At 40.1% G+C, this 16,392-nt stretch overlaps 2 protein-coding genes across 4 annotated transcripts; one reads left to right on the forward strand and one right to left on the reverse strand.

Annotated features, from left to right (window-relative positions):
• Positions 1-239: 239 nt before the first annotated feature.
• On the reverse strand, positions 240-6,381 carry cdk5rap3 (CDK5 regulatory subunit associated protein 3). 2 transcript variants are annotated; one of them, XM_080484657.1, is made up of 14 exons: positions 6,253-6,381; positions 6,013-6,058; positions 5,390-5,521; positions 4,805-4,905; positions 4,632-4,680; positions 4,296-4,474; positions 4,061-4,197; positions 3,463-3,607; positions 3,190-3,297; positions 2,819-2,900; positions 2,648-2,736; positions 2,345-2,550; positions 2,080-2,251; positions 240-1,854 (listed from the first exon to the last, which is right to left on the reverse strand). In XM_080484657.1, the coding sequence occupies exons 1-14, from the start codon at positions 6,256-6,258 to the stop codon at positions 1,789-1,791; spliced, it is 1,518 nt and encodes a 505-aa protein (XP_080340783.1). In that variant the 5' UTR covers positions 6,259-6,381; the 3' UTR covers positions 240-1,788. The 2 variants fall into 2 exon arrangements, with proteins under 2 accessions (XP_080340783.1, XP_080340782.1); XM_080484656.1 differs by having other exon boundaries at positions 1,740-1,854; positions 2,080-2,550.
• Positions 6,382-8,204: 1,823 nt separating this feature from the next.
• Positions 8,205-16,152, forward strand: prr15lb (proline rich 15 like b). Of its 2 annotated transcripts, XM_080484676.1 has the most exons (3): positions 8,380-8,535; positions 9,928-10,030; positions 14,807-16,151. In XM_080484676.1, the coding sequence occupies exon 3, from the start codon at positions 14,850-14,852 to the stop codon at positions 15,174-15,176; it is 327 nt and encodes a 108-aa protein (XP_080340802.1). In that variant the 5' UTR covers positions 8,380-8,535; positions 9,928-10,030; positions 14,807-14,849; the 3' UTR covers positions 15,177-16,151. The 2 variants fall into 2 exon arrangements, with proteins under 2 accessions (XP_080340801.1, XP_080340802.1); XM_080484675.1 differs by lacking the exon at positions 9,928-10,030 and having other exon boundaries at positions 8,205-8,535; positions 14,807-16,152.
• The last annotated feature ends 240 nt before the right edge of the window (positions 16,153-16,392 follow it).

Below are 16,392 nucleotides of genomic sequence, written 5' to 3' on the forward strand. Positions count from 1 at the left end.
CTTTCCACTGAGCGTGCGCCGAACATTCGAGTTTCAAGTTCTCGTCATCCAGCTGAAAATCTCCCAAATAATCAAAATATGCAACAACAAAAACTAACTTAATCGAATTTAAACCAGTAAAACATCCACCAAAAAGGAGTGTGATTTTTTTTGTTTGTTAAATGTGCACATATAACTTACACAAAAATAAAAGCTACACCTCTGGGATGAATTTCATTCCTGAAAAAACAAGACTTGGACACTATACTTCATTTTTTACTCGCTGAAGGTTATCTCAATAAGCTCCGAAAGTGTCACTTAGAGACACAAACCGACCTGAAATACATACAAAAATACAAAGAAATAAAAACAGGATCAAAGATGTTAAATGGCAACAAAAGGACACTAAAATGCAAAGTGAGACTACATCTAAGTTATGAATGATCACAAAAAATAGAAAGAAAAACAAAAAAACCTGAAAACAAATTAGATTAGATCAGACAAAATGATCAAGAAACGCAAATGACATCAGTTATATATAAAACAACTACAAAGAGAAACTAAATTTAAGTAAAGTAGCACAAAAATACACATAAAAACAAATCATGGACAAAATAAATGTGACAAAATGACAATGCGACTAAAACGACACAAAACTACATGATTTCAAGGTTTAGAATGACCATAAAAACACATAACATGACCATAAAAACATACAGAATTACTTTACTATTAATAATTGACATAACAAAGATGCTACACAATCAAGATAGTGCATGAAACAGTCAAGAGACCCAGAATAACCATTAAAATACACAAACTCACCAGAAAATCAACACAAAACTCCACAACTACAAATGACATCAAAGACACAAGATAATCAAGATACAAAAAAAAAAGCACAAATAGAAAAGCAGCAAAGCACAAAAAGACACCACCAAATCACCCTAGATGATAAAGACAGCAATCACAATAGGACTGATGTAAAATAACGATGCACATAAAACAAAAACACTGAATAACTGCAAGTTATTCTGAAAAGACCAAAAGAGATAGGAAATTATCACAATGTGACACAAAACAGCCAAGAAGCCCAAAATAACCACAAAACCGCTAAACGTAAAGGTCTACTCTATAAGAACGCGTCAGTCACAAAAGGACACATTGTGACCACCAGAGGGCGCAAAACTATTACTGTCCAAACTTACAAGCAACAGCAGACATACACAAAAACTACAAAAATAGACAAAAGCAGTAAAGAAGCACAAAAAAGACAAAAACAGGAGAAGTAGGAGACAAAAAGCAACCCATGATGATAAAAAAAAACATTACAAATGAGAACAAATGATGAAAAAAAAGGACCAAAAGAAGGCACTGCATCACCCTGAGTAATGCAGCCAAGAGACCTTAATTCAACAAGAGAAATAACGAACACAAAAGCACAAATGAAATAAAAATACAAGAATCGACCACAAAAATACGAAAGTACCACAAAGAAGCAATAAAATTCAACTAAAAGTAGAACTAGATCCCAAAACAATGTGATAAAGAGACACTATATGTTGTGAGGGTAGTTGTCAGGCCTTAAAATTAAATTACAGGGATTGAAATTTAAAATGAAAAACTGAGATTAAGAAGTATTTTTGTTATATATTTATGAAACCGTCAAAACAAATTGGCAAAAAAAAAAAGTTTGAAAACGGTAATAAGTGTTAAAAATTCACTGAGGGAATGATGTAAACAACACACAAACTACAGTTTGAATTAAATATCACATTTTATTTCTCCATAGAAACTGTGACGAAGTTGTTAAATACTGACTCCCATCAGGTTGACTGGCCGGCTGTGGTATCGCTTTGAAATGTCTGCTTCAATCTGCAAAAATAAGAATTCAAAGCAAGAATTACAGGTAATCATACGCATGATGTCAGAGATACTGAAGATGTACAGTTTATTAAATCTATGTCTTCAGTGCAACATGTAGTCCTTCATATTTATAGTTAGAGTTGAGGTTTTTTTTAATGCTTCCTGCCGTCTCCTCACTCCAGCGAGCTTGGAAATGACTGTGAGCATGAATAAATGGAAGCAGTAATTCATTACCAGTTTCTGGAGCTCGCGGGTGCATCCTGCCAGCAGGTCGACTCGAGGCTCCAGGCGGGACTGCTCCTCCAGGGCTTCCTGCCTCCTCTCAGCCATCGTGGCTCCTTTCAGCACCAGAATGTCTGCCTGCTTCAGCTTCTGCCGCAGGATCTCCGACACTCGTTCCACATACCTCAAACACAGAAACACAGAGAGCACGTCGATTATTCCGCTTGGGGAAGTTTTTTTTCTCTGCAGGAAACCCATCCTAACCGTAACTGCGTACCGCGGCGAGGCCTGGATCATGAACAGGTGCTGCATCCGGAGATTGGTGAGCCGGCCCAGCAGGTCCTGGACCTGGGACAGCAGGTCCCGGACGTGTTGGCGGGTCTGGCCTTGGATGACGGAGGGGGCGAGCTGGAACTGACTCATGGACACCACGTCGCCCTCCTCGCCCATCTCACTGACCCGCTGCATCAGAAACACCTCCAGCTGCAGCACAGGACCAAAAGTCTTTCAACTGTTTCAAAATTCTTTGAAGGTGTTTAAGAGCATCGTTGTCTCTCGTGTCGACGCGACTCGTCTTCACCTCCGTCAGCTCATCGATGAACAGGCTGCGTGACTGCGAGTTCTCCAGTAAACTCAGAGCGTCTTCGCCCCTCGCCACGCCCTCGGGACCTACGAGAACGCACCGTTTTCTGATTTATCCAGCTGTTCAGCATGTAGAGTGACGTACTGGCAGGTTTTAGAGGGTACTTACAGTCTGTGCCTGCGTCTACTACTTCGATTTCAATAGGAGGCGCTCCACCGTCGCCCCAGTCGATGCCGTTAGCACTGGCGTCCTGATGAAAAGGTATTTAAAGAAACTGTTCCTCATGCATTGGAGGATCCAGACACTTAAAACAGCAAAATAAACTTCCTCTGCTAATGAATCTGCAACCTTTAATATATTGTCCCTTTCTGCTCTGAGCAGCAGCTTTTAACTGGACATTAATTGATTCATAATACTGGAGAGTTCTGCAATTAAATCTTTTTATCCGTCTTGTAATTTTTTAGCTGAATGAAGCATTGAATCTTAGATCCGAACAGACAAAAAGAAAATCAAAAAGCAGGTAAGTTGAGGCGTCTCACCTCGGAGCTGGGCTCCAGACTGATGCCCCAGTCGACCCCGTCCTCCATCGTGACGCCTGCGCTCACATCCACAGTCTCCGCCCCTTTACCAAAGTCACCCCAATCGATCTGAAGAAGAGTTTTAAAACACAAACCTCAGTAACGACGGATTTGAATAAGTCAGACCTGTGGTGACTTCATTCACACGAGTTCTCTGAAGTGTTTTAAGAGGCTCGTGTTGGCTGAAGAAATCAGCCCCGTCATATAGGATTAGTTCTGACACTAAAGACTGACCGTGTCCTCAGTGATGGTATCAGCAGGAGCGTCCTCCACCGCCAGCCGTTCAACCACGGAGGGGACTTTCCCTGTTCTCCACTCATAAAAGGTGGCGTTGCCTTTTTTCTGTGCAAACGTCAACATGGGCAGGACTGCTTCAGACCTGCAGGAAGAAAAATGTCAACACAAGTAGAGTGTTTGTGCCAGTTTTACACAAACAAAGAGAAGAGATCTGACTTCTGAAGAGCTTTGATGAGAGGAACGTTTATATAAAGTCATTAACTGTGTTCACCGGGTCATATTTCTGTCAATCTGATCTCTCAGATTACCGGGTCAGACTGTCCGGTAAACATGTGCAGATTTATACAGAATGTGCAAAGAAAATCTTCTGATTCAGTCAGTGGAGATTTCCCACAATGCTTTGCTGCGACATGTGAACGCGGTCTCCCGTCCTGCTTTACCTCCTCCTTTCCTCTTTTATCATACTGTCAATCAAAAAGAGCCAACCTCATCAGATCAAGGTGTTTACATGATGTGATTTTAATCAGATTACAGATGGTCCATATAACCGCAGCTACTGTGGGAAAAGGAAAACAAAAGAAAGTCAGATACTCACCAGTCGCATACAAAGTTTGTGAAAGCGGAGTAAAGTTGGATGTGTTCCTCTAACTTGGCTGCGTCACTGCCGACTCCATCCAGGACTGTTGGTAGGTCTTTCACCAGAGCCTGAAGCTCTCGAGGGACGTTATCCCCCTGAAATAGAAAGAACAATCCGTCGATCACTTCTTCTGAAAGTCGAGCAGGGATAAATGAGCGGCAGGAGACAGAAGCACGGCTGCTGCTGCACCGACCGTGATGCCGTACTGCTTGCAGGCGGCGTAGTAGCGCTCCCTCAGGTCCGCAGCCGAGCTCTGGCACTCCACTTCACGCCTGCTCAGCTCCTGCTGCAGCTGCTGAGCTTTAGCCAGCTGCTTCCTCAGAGCCGGACCCTCGTAGCTCACGTTGCGACTCAGCAAGCTGGCCACCTCCGCTGCAAAAGACATGCTTATCTCACTGGACAACTCCACTCCTGGTAGTTTCTCCAGATGGATTCTTGCTGGTGTGGCACCAATACTGACCGTTTCATGAGATACAATACATTTACAATAGTTTTCAGTTATAAATGTCGATAAGAGATGACAACTTACCCAAATAGATATTATCTGTTTCATACAGCGATACAATCTCCTGCCAGTCCTGGAACAACAAAAGATTGAATTCAAATCCATTATTTGAGTTGTTTTAACACAAACAAAAGTTTGTAGACTTAAGTAAAACAAAGTGCAGAACGTATATATAATTGGTGGTTGATTCCTTTCACCTTCATCCTCTGAGAAGAATATCTGCCAAAGATGTTTTTCGATGAAGCTTCGGTTCCCTTCAGGATCTCCACGATCCTCAAGCAGTGAAAGTAGTGAATGTCTGCCAGTGAAAACATGAAAACGTGTGATGATTTGTAAAGAGGAAGAGGAGAATAAATGCGGCAGCCATAAGAAATCAGCTGTTTTAACTGGTTAGAACACAACAGTTCGAGACCTTGGCTGGTGAAAGCTATGACACAATTATTACATTGCATTTCCACAGTTTCCACACTGCATCACTGTGGAAGTTGTGTGGCAGGAAAATGTTTTCTTGCAGCTATGATCTGAACCAGGGAACAACATATGACTTTAAGAAGCAGTGCGAAGAGCTGCGCTTTCACACAGGAGGGAAGAGCCTGGATTACTCGTAGTAATGAGCATCAATTGAACACACGTTTCATGTCCAATTTCTTGTTTGAAGATGCTAGGAATACATTCAACGCTGTTAAATGCTGTCAAACTACTTGATTTTGTGTCCCTCGCGTCTATGACCTGTAAACAAACACAGGAGATGATCACTGATGCGGCGCTCTGATTTAACCCACAGGAGCCGGAGAGAAGCTGCTTGATCTCCTCGTTTTCAGGCATGTCCTGAATGGCTGCGTTGATCTTCTCTCTGATCACTTTCACAGCACTCTGCCACTTCAGGTCACAGTGGCGTCGATCCAGCAGCCAGTCTGCAATCACACATTAATTCATCAGGTAATGTGGCATAGAATGACTGAACTTGTTGATACACTTATTATACAGTTTATTATTACTTCGCTTCTCAGCTTTGGAACAAACGTGCTGCTTCTTATAAATCAGGATTTAAATCATTATAATGCGCTCGGGCTTTCCATCAAACAATAGATTTTACTTATTGTATTGCTTTTACTTTAATAAATCGATTACTTAATTTATTCTCGTCCTAATGCCGTTCTTAATCGCTTTGTTTTCATGTATTTTTTAATCTTAATTGCTCAAGATTAGATTTCTTTATAAAGCAAGATGAACTGCTTTGAAATAACACATTTCAGTTTGTGAGTAAAGACAGAATTACAACTAAACCCTGTAAAAATAAAAGGCAGCTGGTGCCTTTAGCAGCATGTGACTGTCCTGTTGCAGTGATCACTGGTTTCCCAAAACAGATCTGCACGTTTCAAAAAGCATGTTTGCGTTTTCTCACCTAATAGCTTGCTGGTCTGGATGTCGATGGGGAGATTTTGAATATTCTGTTAAAAGGAACAAACAAAATCAAGGAAAGTGTGGCATCAATATAAAACCTGTAAAACCAAAACAACAACAAACTGAGGAGATGGAAACTGTTAATATATTAATGTTGTATTATGAGTGAGTCAAACTGAGTAAACGCAGCTCCCAGAGTCATTAAATCAACCGGATGTAGTGAAAGTGTGTCCCAGCTTACCTCCATTGTCAATCCACCTCGCAAAAAACAGAGTTTAACGGTTTAAATCTGCATTTCGCAAGTGTTGTAAACAGATTTACTCCTCGTCTGTGACATCCGGATCTCACTGTGACACGTTACGAGAAGCACAGCCAATAGCAGGACGCGATGTTACCGGAAGCCACCATCTTGACCAATCAGGATTCACCTTACTGAACGCTGCAAACCAATCGGTGAGGAGTTTGGATGATATAATGCTTAAACTATCCGCTAGAGAGCAGTGTGGTGTAGTAGTGGTAGTAGTAGTAGTAGTAGTAGTAGTAGTAGTAGTAGTAGTAGTAGTAGTAATACTAATACGAATACGAATACGAATACGAATACGAATACGAATACGAATACGAATACGAATACGAATAATACTACAAATAATAATAATAATAGTAACAATAATACTAATAATAATGATAATAATGTTAATGATAATAATAGTTTCATCAGTAGTTTCTGTACATTTTGAGATTTTACCTAAACTAAATCATTTTAAGACATTTTTATTTTTTGATAGGAACGTTTAACGACATAATAAAAGATCAAATAAAATGATGGTGTAACAGTATTTAATTTTATGTGCATAAATCTAAATTATATGGAATTTTCACAGTTACAATCATGGGGAAAATAAACTTTTCCTTTAATTTTTTTGATCCTCCTATACTGTCTAACAATATAATAATATTACTCATGAATTCTTTGAAGAACACAAGGAAACTTTATTGTAACCACATGCAGTCACATGAATGGAATTCCTTTCATATTTGTCGTTCCAGCCAGTGAACATAAAAAGACACATTAAATGCCTGTTACAAGACAATTTAATACTCTAATACATCAACGTACTTACATCTGTAACCTCAGTAGAAAAAAAATCACAATGTTTGAAAAGTTTTAAAGTTACCATTACAATTTAGATATCAATGTGGGAGATTCTGAGATGTTTTTGTTCAAATTACAAATAGATTTCAGTATTCACATTAGAACATTTTTCATTAGACTATATACACTCGAAAAAAGTGTTGTTTTTGCATTTTATATGATCATCTAGGTTGCGTGAGTCCTTCTGTGTTTGTTCATTTATATGTTATAGAGCCCTGAATCCATTTGCTTGTGGCATGAAACTCTTTTGTTGTGTTGACATGGAAGCATAAAAAGCTTGTGCGTTACCGGTCTGGAGCTGATGTGTCTGCAGTGTGCCTGCTGATTGCACAGCTTAGTTATTGTCATGCTTTCATCTGCCCATTCCGCCTTGACTAAACACAGATTAAACACACAAAGCTTGTGCGCGCCAAATCCGGACACAAACAAACAAACAAACAAACAAACAAACAAACAAACAAACAAACAAACAAACAAAAACAAACAAACAAACAAACAAACATACATACATACATACATACATACATACATACATACATACATACATACATACATACATACATACATACATACATACATACATACATACATACATACATACATACATACATACATACATACATACATACATACATACATACATACATACATACATACATACCTCTCTGCAGCCAGTGACCCTATCTGAGCTAATTTGATTGGTGACCAAATCTTGCAAAGTGAGCGTCCATCCACTGCATGTGATTTTATACAGCACATGCAAAATGGCTGTTTGTGTATCTGTTTCCCTGAAGCTTCATGCAGTTACAAAGATCTCTGCAACAGCCATTAAAAGGGTGATTAAACCTGAAACCAAACACAACAATGAAGTAACATTTTAGTTTTTTAAAAGTGAGGACTGATGAAGAGATTTCAGTTAATTTAACTCTGGAGTTTGAAACCTTGATAATGACGAACAGAGGAAAAGGTTTCACTGAATCACATGACAGAGAGAGAGAGAGAGAGAGAGAGAGAGAGAGAGAGAGAGAGAGAGAGAGAGAGAGAGAGAGAGAGAGAGAGAGAGAGAGAGCGTGTGTGTGTGCGTGTGTGCGTGTGTGCGTGTGTGCGTGTGTGCGTGTGTGCGTGTGTGTGTGTGTGTGTGTGTGTGTGTGTGTGTGTGTGTGTGTGTGTGGAGGGTGTGTGCCAGAGAGGAGTACAGGAACAAGGTGAGGGGGAGAGGCAGAGAGATGCTGCACCTGTTCACGATCACCTGAAGAGGAGGAAGACTTTACAGGAGGGAAGAGCAGAAGAGAAAGAGGAGGACAAGAGTTTCCCAGCATGGTGAAGTTTCACATGTGAGAGAGTCTCATTCAGAAAACTCACCGTCCTAAGGTAAGAAAAATAATAATCTATGTCTCTACTAATATTCTGCTGCCGGGAGTTTAACTCCAGGAAACAAAATGCAGAATGAAAAAAACCTGTCATTTCTGATGATTTGACCTGTTTTTCAGTTTAAAAGTCTTCGTGTGAGTTAAAGCGCTCCACTCTGACCGCTGTATAACATCTGAGCTGCATAATAACAAAACTTTGTGTCGGTAATGTTTCCCAGAGGTCAAATGCCTGCCATTTAAAAAAATGCACCAGTTTGAGACTTTTGATGGTTTCAGCTGCTCAGATTGTCTGTTTTATACCATTATATATATATATATATATATATATATATATATATATATATATATATATATATATATATATATATACACCTTCAATACATTTTTGAAGACATTTTCTTCTGAGTCTTCTTTAAGTTCAAGTCTAATCATGTAAAACAAAATGTATTTCTCTAAACTGCTTGATGGTTTTCGTGCCTGTACTGCTGCTCACTTACATATTGGTAAACTGATCCATCCGTCTTCTATCTCGCTTCGTTTAAATCGGGCTGCGGCTCACTGGACCAGTGCAGCTGGTCGTGGGTGAAGGCAGGTTACACAGACGGACAGTTACACTCACACTCAACATTTAGAGTCACCATGTAACCTGGAATACTTGTAGCTGGAACTGTCGGAGGAAACCTGGGACCTTGTCACGGAGTGCTAGTACTAACCACTGCACCACCATGCACCCTGGGAAATCGAACATTGGGAAAGTATTGAGGGATCCAGACTGGAATTAACTACATTTTCAGACGTCAAACTTAATGTTATCATACAGAAAATGCAAGATTCTACATAATAATCCTATATTCAGTCAGACAGGAAATTAAAAAGGGTTTTTATTTGTGTTTTTGAAGACACTAAAATTGAGAATTTATTTCATTCTAACATCCAGTCGTATGACAATACTCAGGCACAAAGTAATTCAAAGATCTTTACAGAAGCTAATAAATTAATTAAAATGATATTAACGATATTAAAGAAGTGACTGTTTTAGTCGAACAATATTTTGGAGAATTGTTCAAGTGTAAATAGTTCTGCTGTAATGTAAAACGTTTCCATCAGTTTTAAAAAAGAATACACGTGTCTTAAGTATTTAAGTCTAGTTTTAAGAGTCCAGGTTTCGTGATCCAGGTCTGGGTTTAGCTTTAATAATCTTTTGTCTGGTTTGAGCAACAATTCTCCTTTTGCTCCTTGTGAGTAATAATAATAATAATAATAATAATAATAATAATAATAATAATAATAATAATAATGTTTATTTATATTGAAATCTGATCAAAAGGCCGTGGCGTCTATCAGTCAGCTCGTCTAACTTTGTGGTTGTGGGTCGGTTGTGACTCTGGCACAGGAAAGGAAACCTGAGCGTCTCTTGGACTCGGTGGTTTCTGCCCTTGGAGCCCGTCGTTCTCCCGGCAGCTCAAACGTTAGACGGCTGAAGGTCTTTGGAGCTGGTTAGTGATTCCTGAATGTTCTCTGTGATCTCTGAGGCTCGCCCCGGCGGCTCGCCCACACACATGACACAATAACAAGGTAACTTATTAAAAAGAGCCATCGCAGGGCCTCCAGTGTGTCAACAGCCAGTCGTTTGTGTCTCAAAGGTCACGTCTCAGTCAAACACAGTCCCAGAAGTGTGTGTGAAAGTGCTGCCTCGTCATGTCGCTCTGCAGAAACTTCTCCCTGACAGCCAGCAGCTTCATGCAAATGCTCTGCAAATGTTTGGCCTCTTGTCGGGGGATGAACGTCACGCGTACAGTTTGAGTCTGAATCTTCTGAAAGTAGATTTAAACTCATTATCAGGTCATCAAGCTTAGAGACTTACATTTCAACCTCGGCGAGCTGCATCAAGATCTGGCTCATTTTCACTTTTTGACACCAGGATTAAAATCTTCTGCTCTTTCATTTCTGAATCTGTTGGAAAAAGAAACAGTTGCAAAAATGGGACAAATTCACTGATTCACTTTTCAAACCCTCAGTGTGACGTGCGAGTTGCACTGGGAGTGTGTTTGAAACTGTTCACAATGCCTTCTGCAAACACTTTATCTGTTAATCCACATTCAAGTTCAGTTCACAATTCAAGAAAGTTACATGACTCAGGAACAAAAGTTTTGTAAGGCAGTTTCAGGCTTTGTTATAGTCTTCACTCTACAAATCTGACACAAGCAACAACTCCGCACATCAAAACTACACACAAAAAGTATTTTAGAAAAATGCGTTGGTGGAATATTTCTTTGTTGTAACAACGCTTTTTGACAATGATTTAGAAATTTTACTCTTTAAATGGTAGAGAAGATGCTTTTGTGGGTTGTGCCAATAAACCTTTTCTCTTGAGTTTGTGGTAAAACTATAGTTTATTTGATTGGTATCTCTAAATGTAGAGTTATAAAGAGATGTAAAGAGGCTTAAAGACGAGATTCTGCATCCAGATGTGATCTTAAGTCTGTCCTCCAAGACAGCGACGTCCCCACAGGTTTATCAGACAGAAGCTCCAAAATTATGATGCTTCAAACCCATTGAAATGAGGATTTCCTGAAGTGTCGCTCTGCTGCTCATCCCACAAATGCATGTTCACTACAAATGTGGGTAATGTGGTTTGTAAGATTTATTCTTGGGGAAGCATTGTTATGACGAGGACATGTTCACAAATATCCCCACTCTTTGTTCTTTCCTCATATATTCTTCTATATATATCAGTTAAAAGATTCCAAACACAGTCATTTAGTCAATAAAGGGTTAAAATGTGACATGAGTGAAGCAGCTTATCTTAAAAGCTTTTTCTGGGCTGGAAACGATCCGTTACCTGAGTGTCTGTCCACATCCTGGTCAGCCAGACCTACAATTAACCCACAGAGTCAATGAAGACAAGCTTTTATATCAAATGTGCTGTTTTGTGTTGAGACTTCACTAAATGCATCTTAAATCATAAAAGCGTGCGCGTATTGTGAACCTTCGCACGAACGGTCCCAGCTGCCAAAGCTCACGTGGCTCAGATAAAAGCAGCGGAGTGTTTCCTGAACAGGGCTTGGATTCTTTATTTGCATAGGTGCTCGGTGATAAAGTGACCACACTAAAGGAGGATTGGCGTGGCTCTTTTCTTCCTGCCAGCCGCGATAAAAGAGAAATCAGCTTTTGTAAAAGGCTGTAAAACCCAGTTTACAAGCAGCGCTCCAACTCAAACATGGTTTCATAAGAAGCTACAGTATCTCGGTTTCAAAAATCAACAGGTCGGTAGCAACCCGGGAACATTTCAGCCCTTTTTTTCACGTGTTTGAGTTTCTCAAACCTCAAATAAAACCCTGTGTTGACAAAGGTGCAGCTGACAGCGAGAAATGAACTTTATACTTTAAGTTTGATCAGCAACTTCACTTTTAGCGATAACAACAATAAATGTTGAGTTTTATAAATTCCCTCCATTGTCTTTGACGCTTCATCCTGTTCAGGGAGTCGATTCCAGCTCACTGAGGGCCGGAACACGTTCACCTCCACCCAGTTGTACAAAATTCCTTCTCATTGGAATTAATTCCTTATTTCAACATCTTAAAGTCACAACATGAAAGTAAGAGATTTAAACAGACGCCTTAATTCAAGGCGACGAAGGAACAAAGAGGGCATTTTGGAAACTCTGCATCAGAACAAAAGCAACTCTGATGATTGTAATATATAAAAGTAGTTTTCACTGCTAGAGTGTTAAACTGTGACGAAGACGAGTGACATTGAGGATTTCTGAGATTTATTTCGACTGATTCAACGGAAAGAGCAAACGGTGTGTTTAAAGATTATTAATCTTCCTCTTTAAAATTCATTTAGTAATCTATAAATTACTGGATTAGGGTGAATATCGGCTTAAATTGTGATTAAAATGAAAGGATGTTTTAGATGTAACACTGATAAGTTTTTTAATAAATCTTTTGGAAATGGAAAAGCATAATGCGAATAATCATTTACTTCAGCAAGTGAATATTACTGCTCAGTACGCAACGACCTCTAACAGGATTACATATCTTCCATACACTTTAATTCTAATTTACTCAAAGTTTAGCCGCTGATTCTCATTGCTCACGTCACGATATAGTTGTTGTCACGTTCGAGTCCTTCACGGTTCTGTTTGATGACACGAGTGGGGTTATAAAGCTGCTTGTCGAGTGTGATGTTAAACTGACAGATTAAGAAATGCAGAGGTGACACAGTGAGAAAGGGGCTGGATCGTTTAATGCTGAGTTTGCATGTTTTTCCTGCGTGTGGATTCTCCCTGCTTTTCCTCACACACTCCAAAAACGTGCGTTTTTGAAATGAACTGGCTGCTCTAAAATGATCTGGCTAACCTCGACTCCCCCACGCAGACGACAACGACAAATAAAAACCTCGAAAAACTTCTTTTTGGAAACACAAACAAACGTAAACAAATAGAGTTTCAGCATCGTCGCTGGAGGGAATGAGAGGGAGTCACTGTTGTAGTCTTGTTCCTCCAGTTTTTCTATAAAGAAAATAGGATATAGTATATAAAGAGGATAGCACTGTAATAAACAAAGTTAGATGTTATTTATATAGATTAAAAAAGACAATAAGAAAGACGACAGTGTGATGATCAGTCACATCCTTCTGTGTTTCATAAAACTTCTATTTTGGGGGTTTTGAGCAGATCATTGCCTGTCGGAGGAAAACCTGCACAACTGTACTCATGGAGGGAAACAAGTTTCACACAGAAAGGCTCTCAACTGGAATCGAACCACTGATTTCACAATGTGAGGCAGCAGGGCAAACCACTACACTACTGTCAAACCCTGAGGCTGACCTTTAGTTTTTCTTTCTGATCAGGTGACTTTGTTACACTGAACTGATGTTTTCTGATCTTTAGTTTCTTTCCTCTGTGAAGTAAAAGAATTATCTGTAAAATACATTTTCTGTGCGTTAAGAACATCTCCTGGTTGATTTATCACACCAAGGGAAGTAGAATGTTCCTATTGGTTAAAACAATCTGAGTCCTGCAGTTTGCATGTCCTTCCTGTGTTTATGTGGGTTTTTTCCTAAAATCTCTGGTTTCCTCTGACAATGCAGAGACTTCATTGTGTTTATCATTCACATTAGATCGACCCCAGGAGTGTTTTGATTGGCCGTATTGTTCCTCTCTGTCTGAGCAGAATAAAGTCTTCTTCTCCAGACAAAGCCCGGTCATTGTTGTGTCTGCTCTGTTGTAGCAACGGACGGTTTATTGTCAGCGCTTTGATATTTGTGTCAATAGATGTATTGAATCATGATTTCAAGGTGCAGCTATTGCAGATGAACAGTTTCGTGTCTTACTCCCATCATAAACTCGTTGTTTGAGTTGTGTGGTGACGGGGTGACGGGGACAGAAGCGGCCGGTGGAACGTCGCCCGTCTGCGCCGACTCAGCAGAAACTGGACAAACAGAATATCCACATATCCTCCGTTCATGTTGTGGATCTTCCTCCGCAGTGCCGTTATATAACCCAGACGACCAGTTGCTCCTTCATCAGTCGAAAGCTGCTCCTTTGTTTTCTGACTTCATATCAGATCACACGGGAGTGAAAGAGGAGCCTGTTGGGGCGATTATTAATTCACCTGCCGGCAGCAGAGTGTCAGGTGTTGTTCCCCCGTCAGGCTGAACACTCAGCCACGGCTTCTACCTGACTTTCTAAGAACGGGATCTGCTCAGAACATTTTGGCCTCCATGGCCTGGCTGATCAGCACTGATGGAGCAGTAATTCATCTAAAGCATCATTTCCAACATGCACCTTGCAAAAATGAGCAATAATCTGCTGCAGATTAACGCCAATTCATAACAAGGAATTCAGACAAATGTTAACTTTTTATCAGTCAGGTATTCATCAGGAGTACGTTTTGTACAAGGTATTAATAACACATTTTTAAAAATACAGTATGCGGCCAGTTGCATAACTGTTCATGTTATGTGTGAGTAGGTTTTGTATTTTCACGACTAAATATGTCTGTGGTGTCGTAGTTAAACTCGCTCCTCTGAGACGTTTCTCTTCTGGGTCTCTGCTTTCCTCTGTCAATTTTCTGCTGTGAGCCGCATTTGAAGTTTTTCATTCATTTATCGTTTCTTCTCCACAAACTATTTTTTACAACAAAGTTTTTTAAATGTGCCCTTAATGAAGACGTGTTAATTTTATTATTACTGCCACTGATTTGTGGACACACTTGTGTGAGACGTTTCCATGCGTGTTTAACTGTCCGTTTCGGTCCCTGCAGGTCCGTCCGCTCTCTGCTGGTCCGTCCGCTCTCTGCTGGTGCCATGGCCGACCCGAGCTGGTGGAGGCTGACCTTCTCGCGCAAGAAGAAATCTGAGCCTAAAGTCCTGTACGAGATCCCGGCCGAGTACGGCAGCAACACGGGGAACAAGGAGCATCCGGGCTGCAACGCCGCCGCAGACCAAACGGACAGCCAGTTCAACGCCCGGCTGGAGAAGATCGTAGATAAATCTGCCACCAAGGGCCGCCACGTCAAGGTCTCACACTCCGGCCGCTTCAAGGAGAAGAAGAAGGTCCGCGCCACGCTGGCCGAGAACCCCAACCTGTACGGCGAGCACAAGCCCAGTGACGAGAATCACAAAAAGAACTGACGAGCGCCAAGAAGCCCATACTTGATGGTACACGTGTCATATCAGTGTCGCTCCATGAAAAGCTCCGAGGAGGCTCCAGCACATGCGAACAACCGCATGTTGCACCGCACGTGAGGTTCTCCTCAGATCAACGGACTCACAGCTAAACAATCACGTCATCGGCAAACAACATTTACACATTCGACGAAATCAGAGGATATTAAACAAAGCACTGGAGATGTTTTTTTGTTGTTTTTTTAAACTGAGTTCAAATGACCTTTTTTTTGTGCTGCACTGTTGTTTTATATTAAAAAAAAAGTCCAATGAGATAAATGACAAAACGACGCTCAACAACCGTCAAGATGTAAAATTTCTGTAATGAAGGTTTTCATTTTTACTGACATACAAACATAGAGAGATGTTTTCCTTCATTGTTAAGGTTTTTTATTTTATTTTGCACAATCATGTAAAGAAAGTACAGTCACTTTTCAAGTGGAGTTGAAAAAAATGAAGAAATTGATTTATTGCTTGTATGTGATTTATTGTGGCGGAAAGTCCACATGCAGTGGCTCCGAAAGGTACAAGGTGAAATGTGGTTTACTGATTAACTACAAATAAAACCTTCTAGAGCCAATGTATGTTAAAAAAAACAGTTGTTTTATTGTTTTTCTGGAATCCTTGTTTCTAATAAACATAATATGTTGATATAAAGCCGCTCTTATTTGTACGTCACACAGACGTGTGTTTTAACATGTAGATGGTTTACGCAGGTTGATTTTAGTGACACTGCAGTTTCCGAACTCTCCCGAGCTGTTCAGAGAAGCAGGGTTATGTAAATAGCCTGAAGTTTTGAGCTGTGTGTCGTGTTGACATGGCGACTGTAAGCAGACACTGATATTTGACCCGTGTGTCGTGCTGCTGCCCCCTTTTGTGTTACAGCATTCCTTATGTCAGTGCACACACTCATTCAGCCATTCATAAAAAACATCAAACAGCTGTTAAAGCATCAGTCCAATTTCATTTTGTCGATTTTACTGCTTTAAATTGTCAAGGTGCTGACGTCTGCTAGCAAAACATCAGATTCTATGAAAGAAAGTACATTTATGATGAGGTTTTATCTTCTGTTTTGAAAATACGCGTTTAATTATATTTGGATTTGTAGCAAAAAAATAAATCAAAACAATTAACTTAGAAGAAATTTCATTTTGAATTCACAATTTTTCTTGTAAAATGGTAT

Source organism: Lipophrys pholis (genome assembly GCF_963383615.2).
Source record: "Lipophrys pholis genome assembly, chromosome: 1".
Taxonomy (NCBI): domain Eukaryota; kingdom Metazoa; phylum Chordata; class Actinopteri; order Blenniiformes; family Blenniidae; genus Lipophrys; species Lipophrys pholis.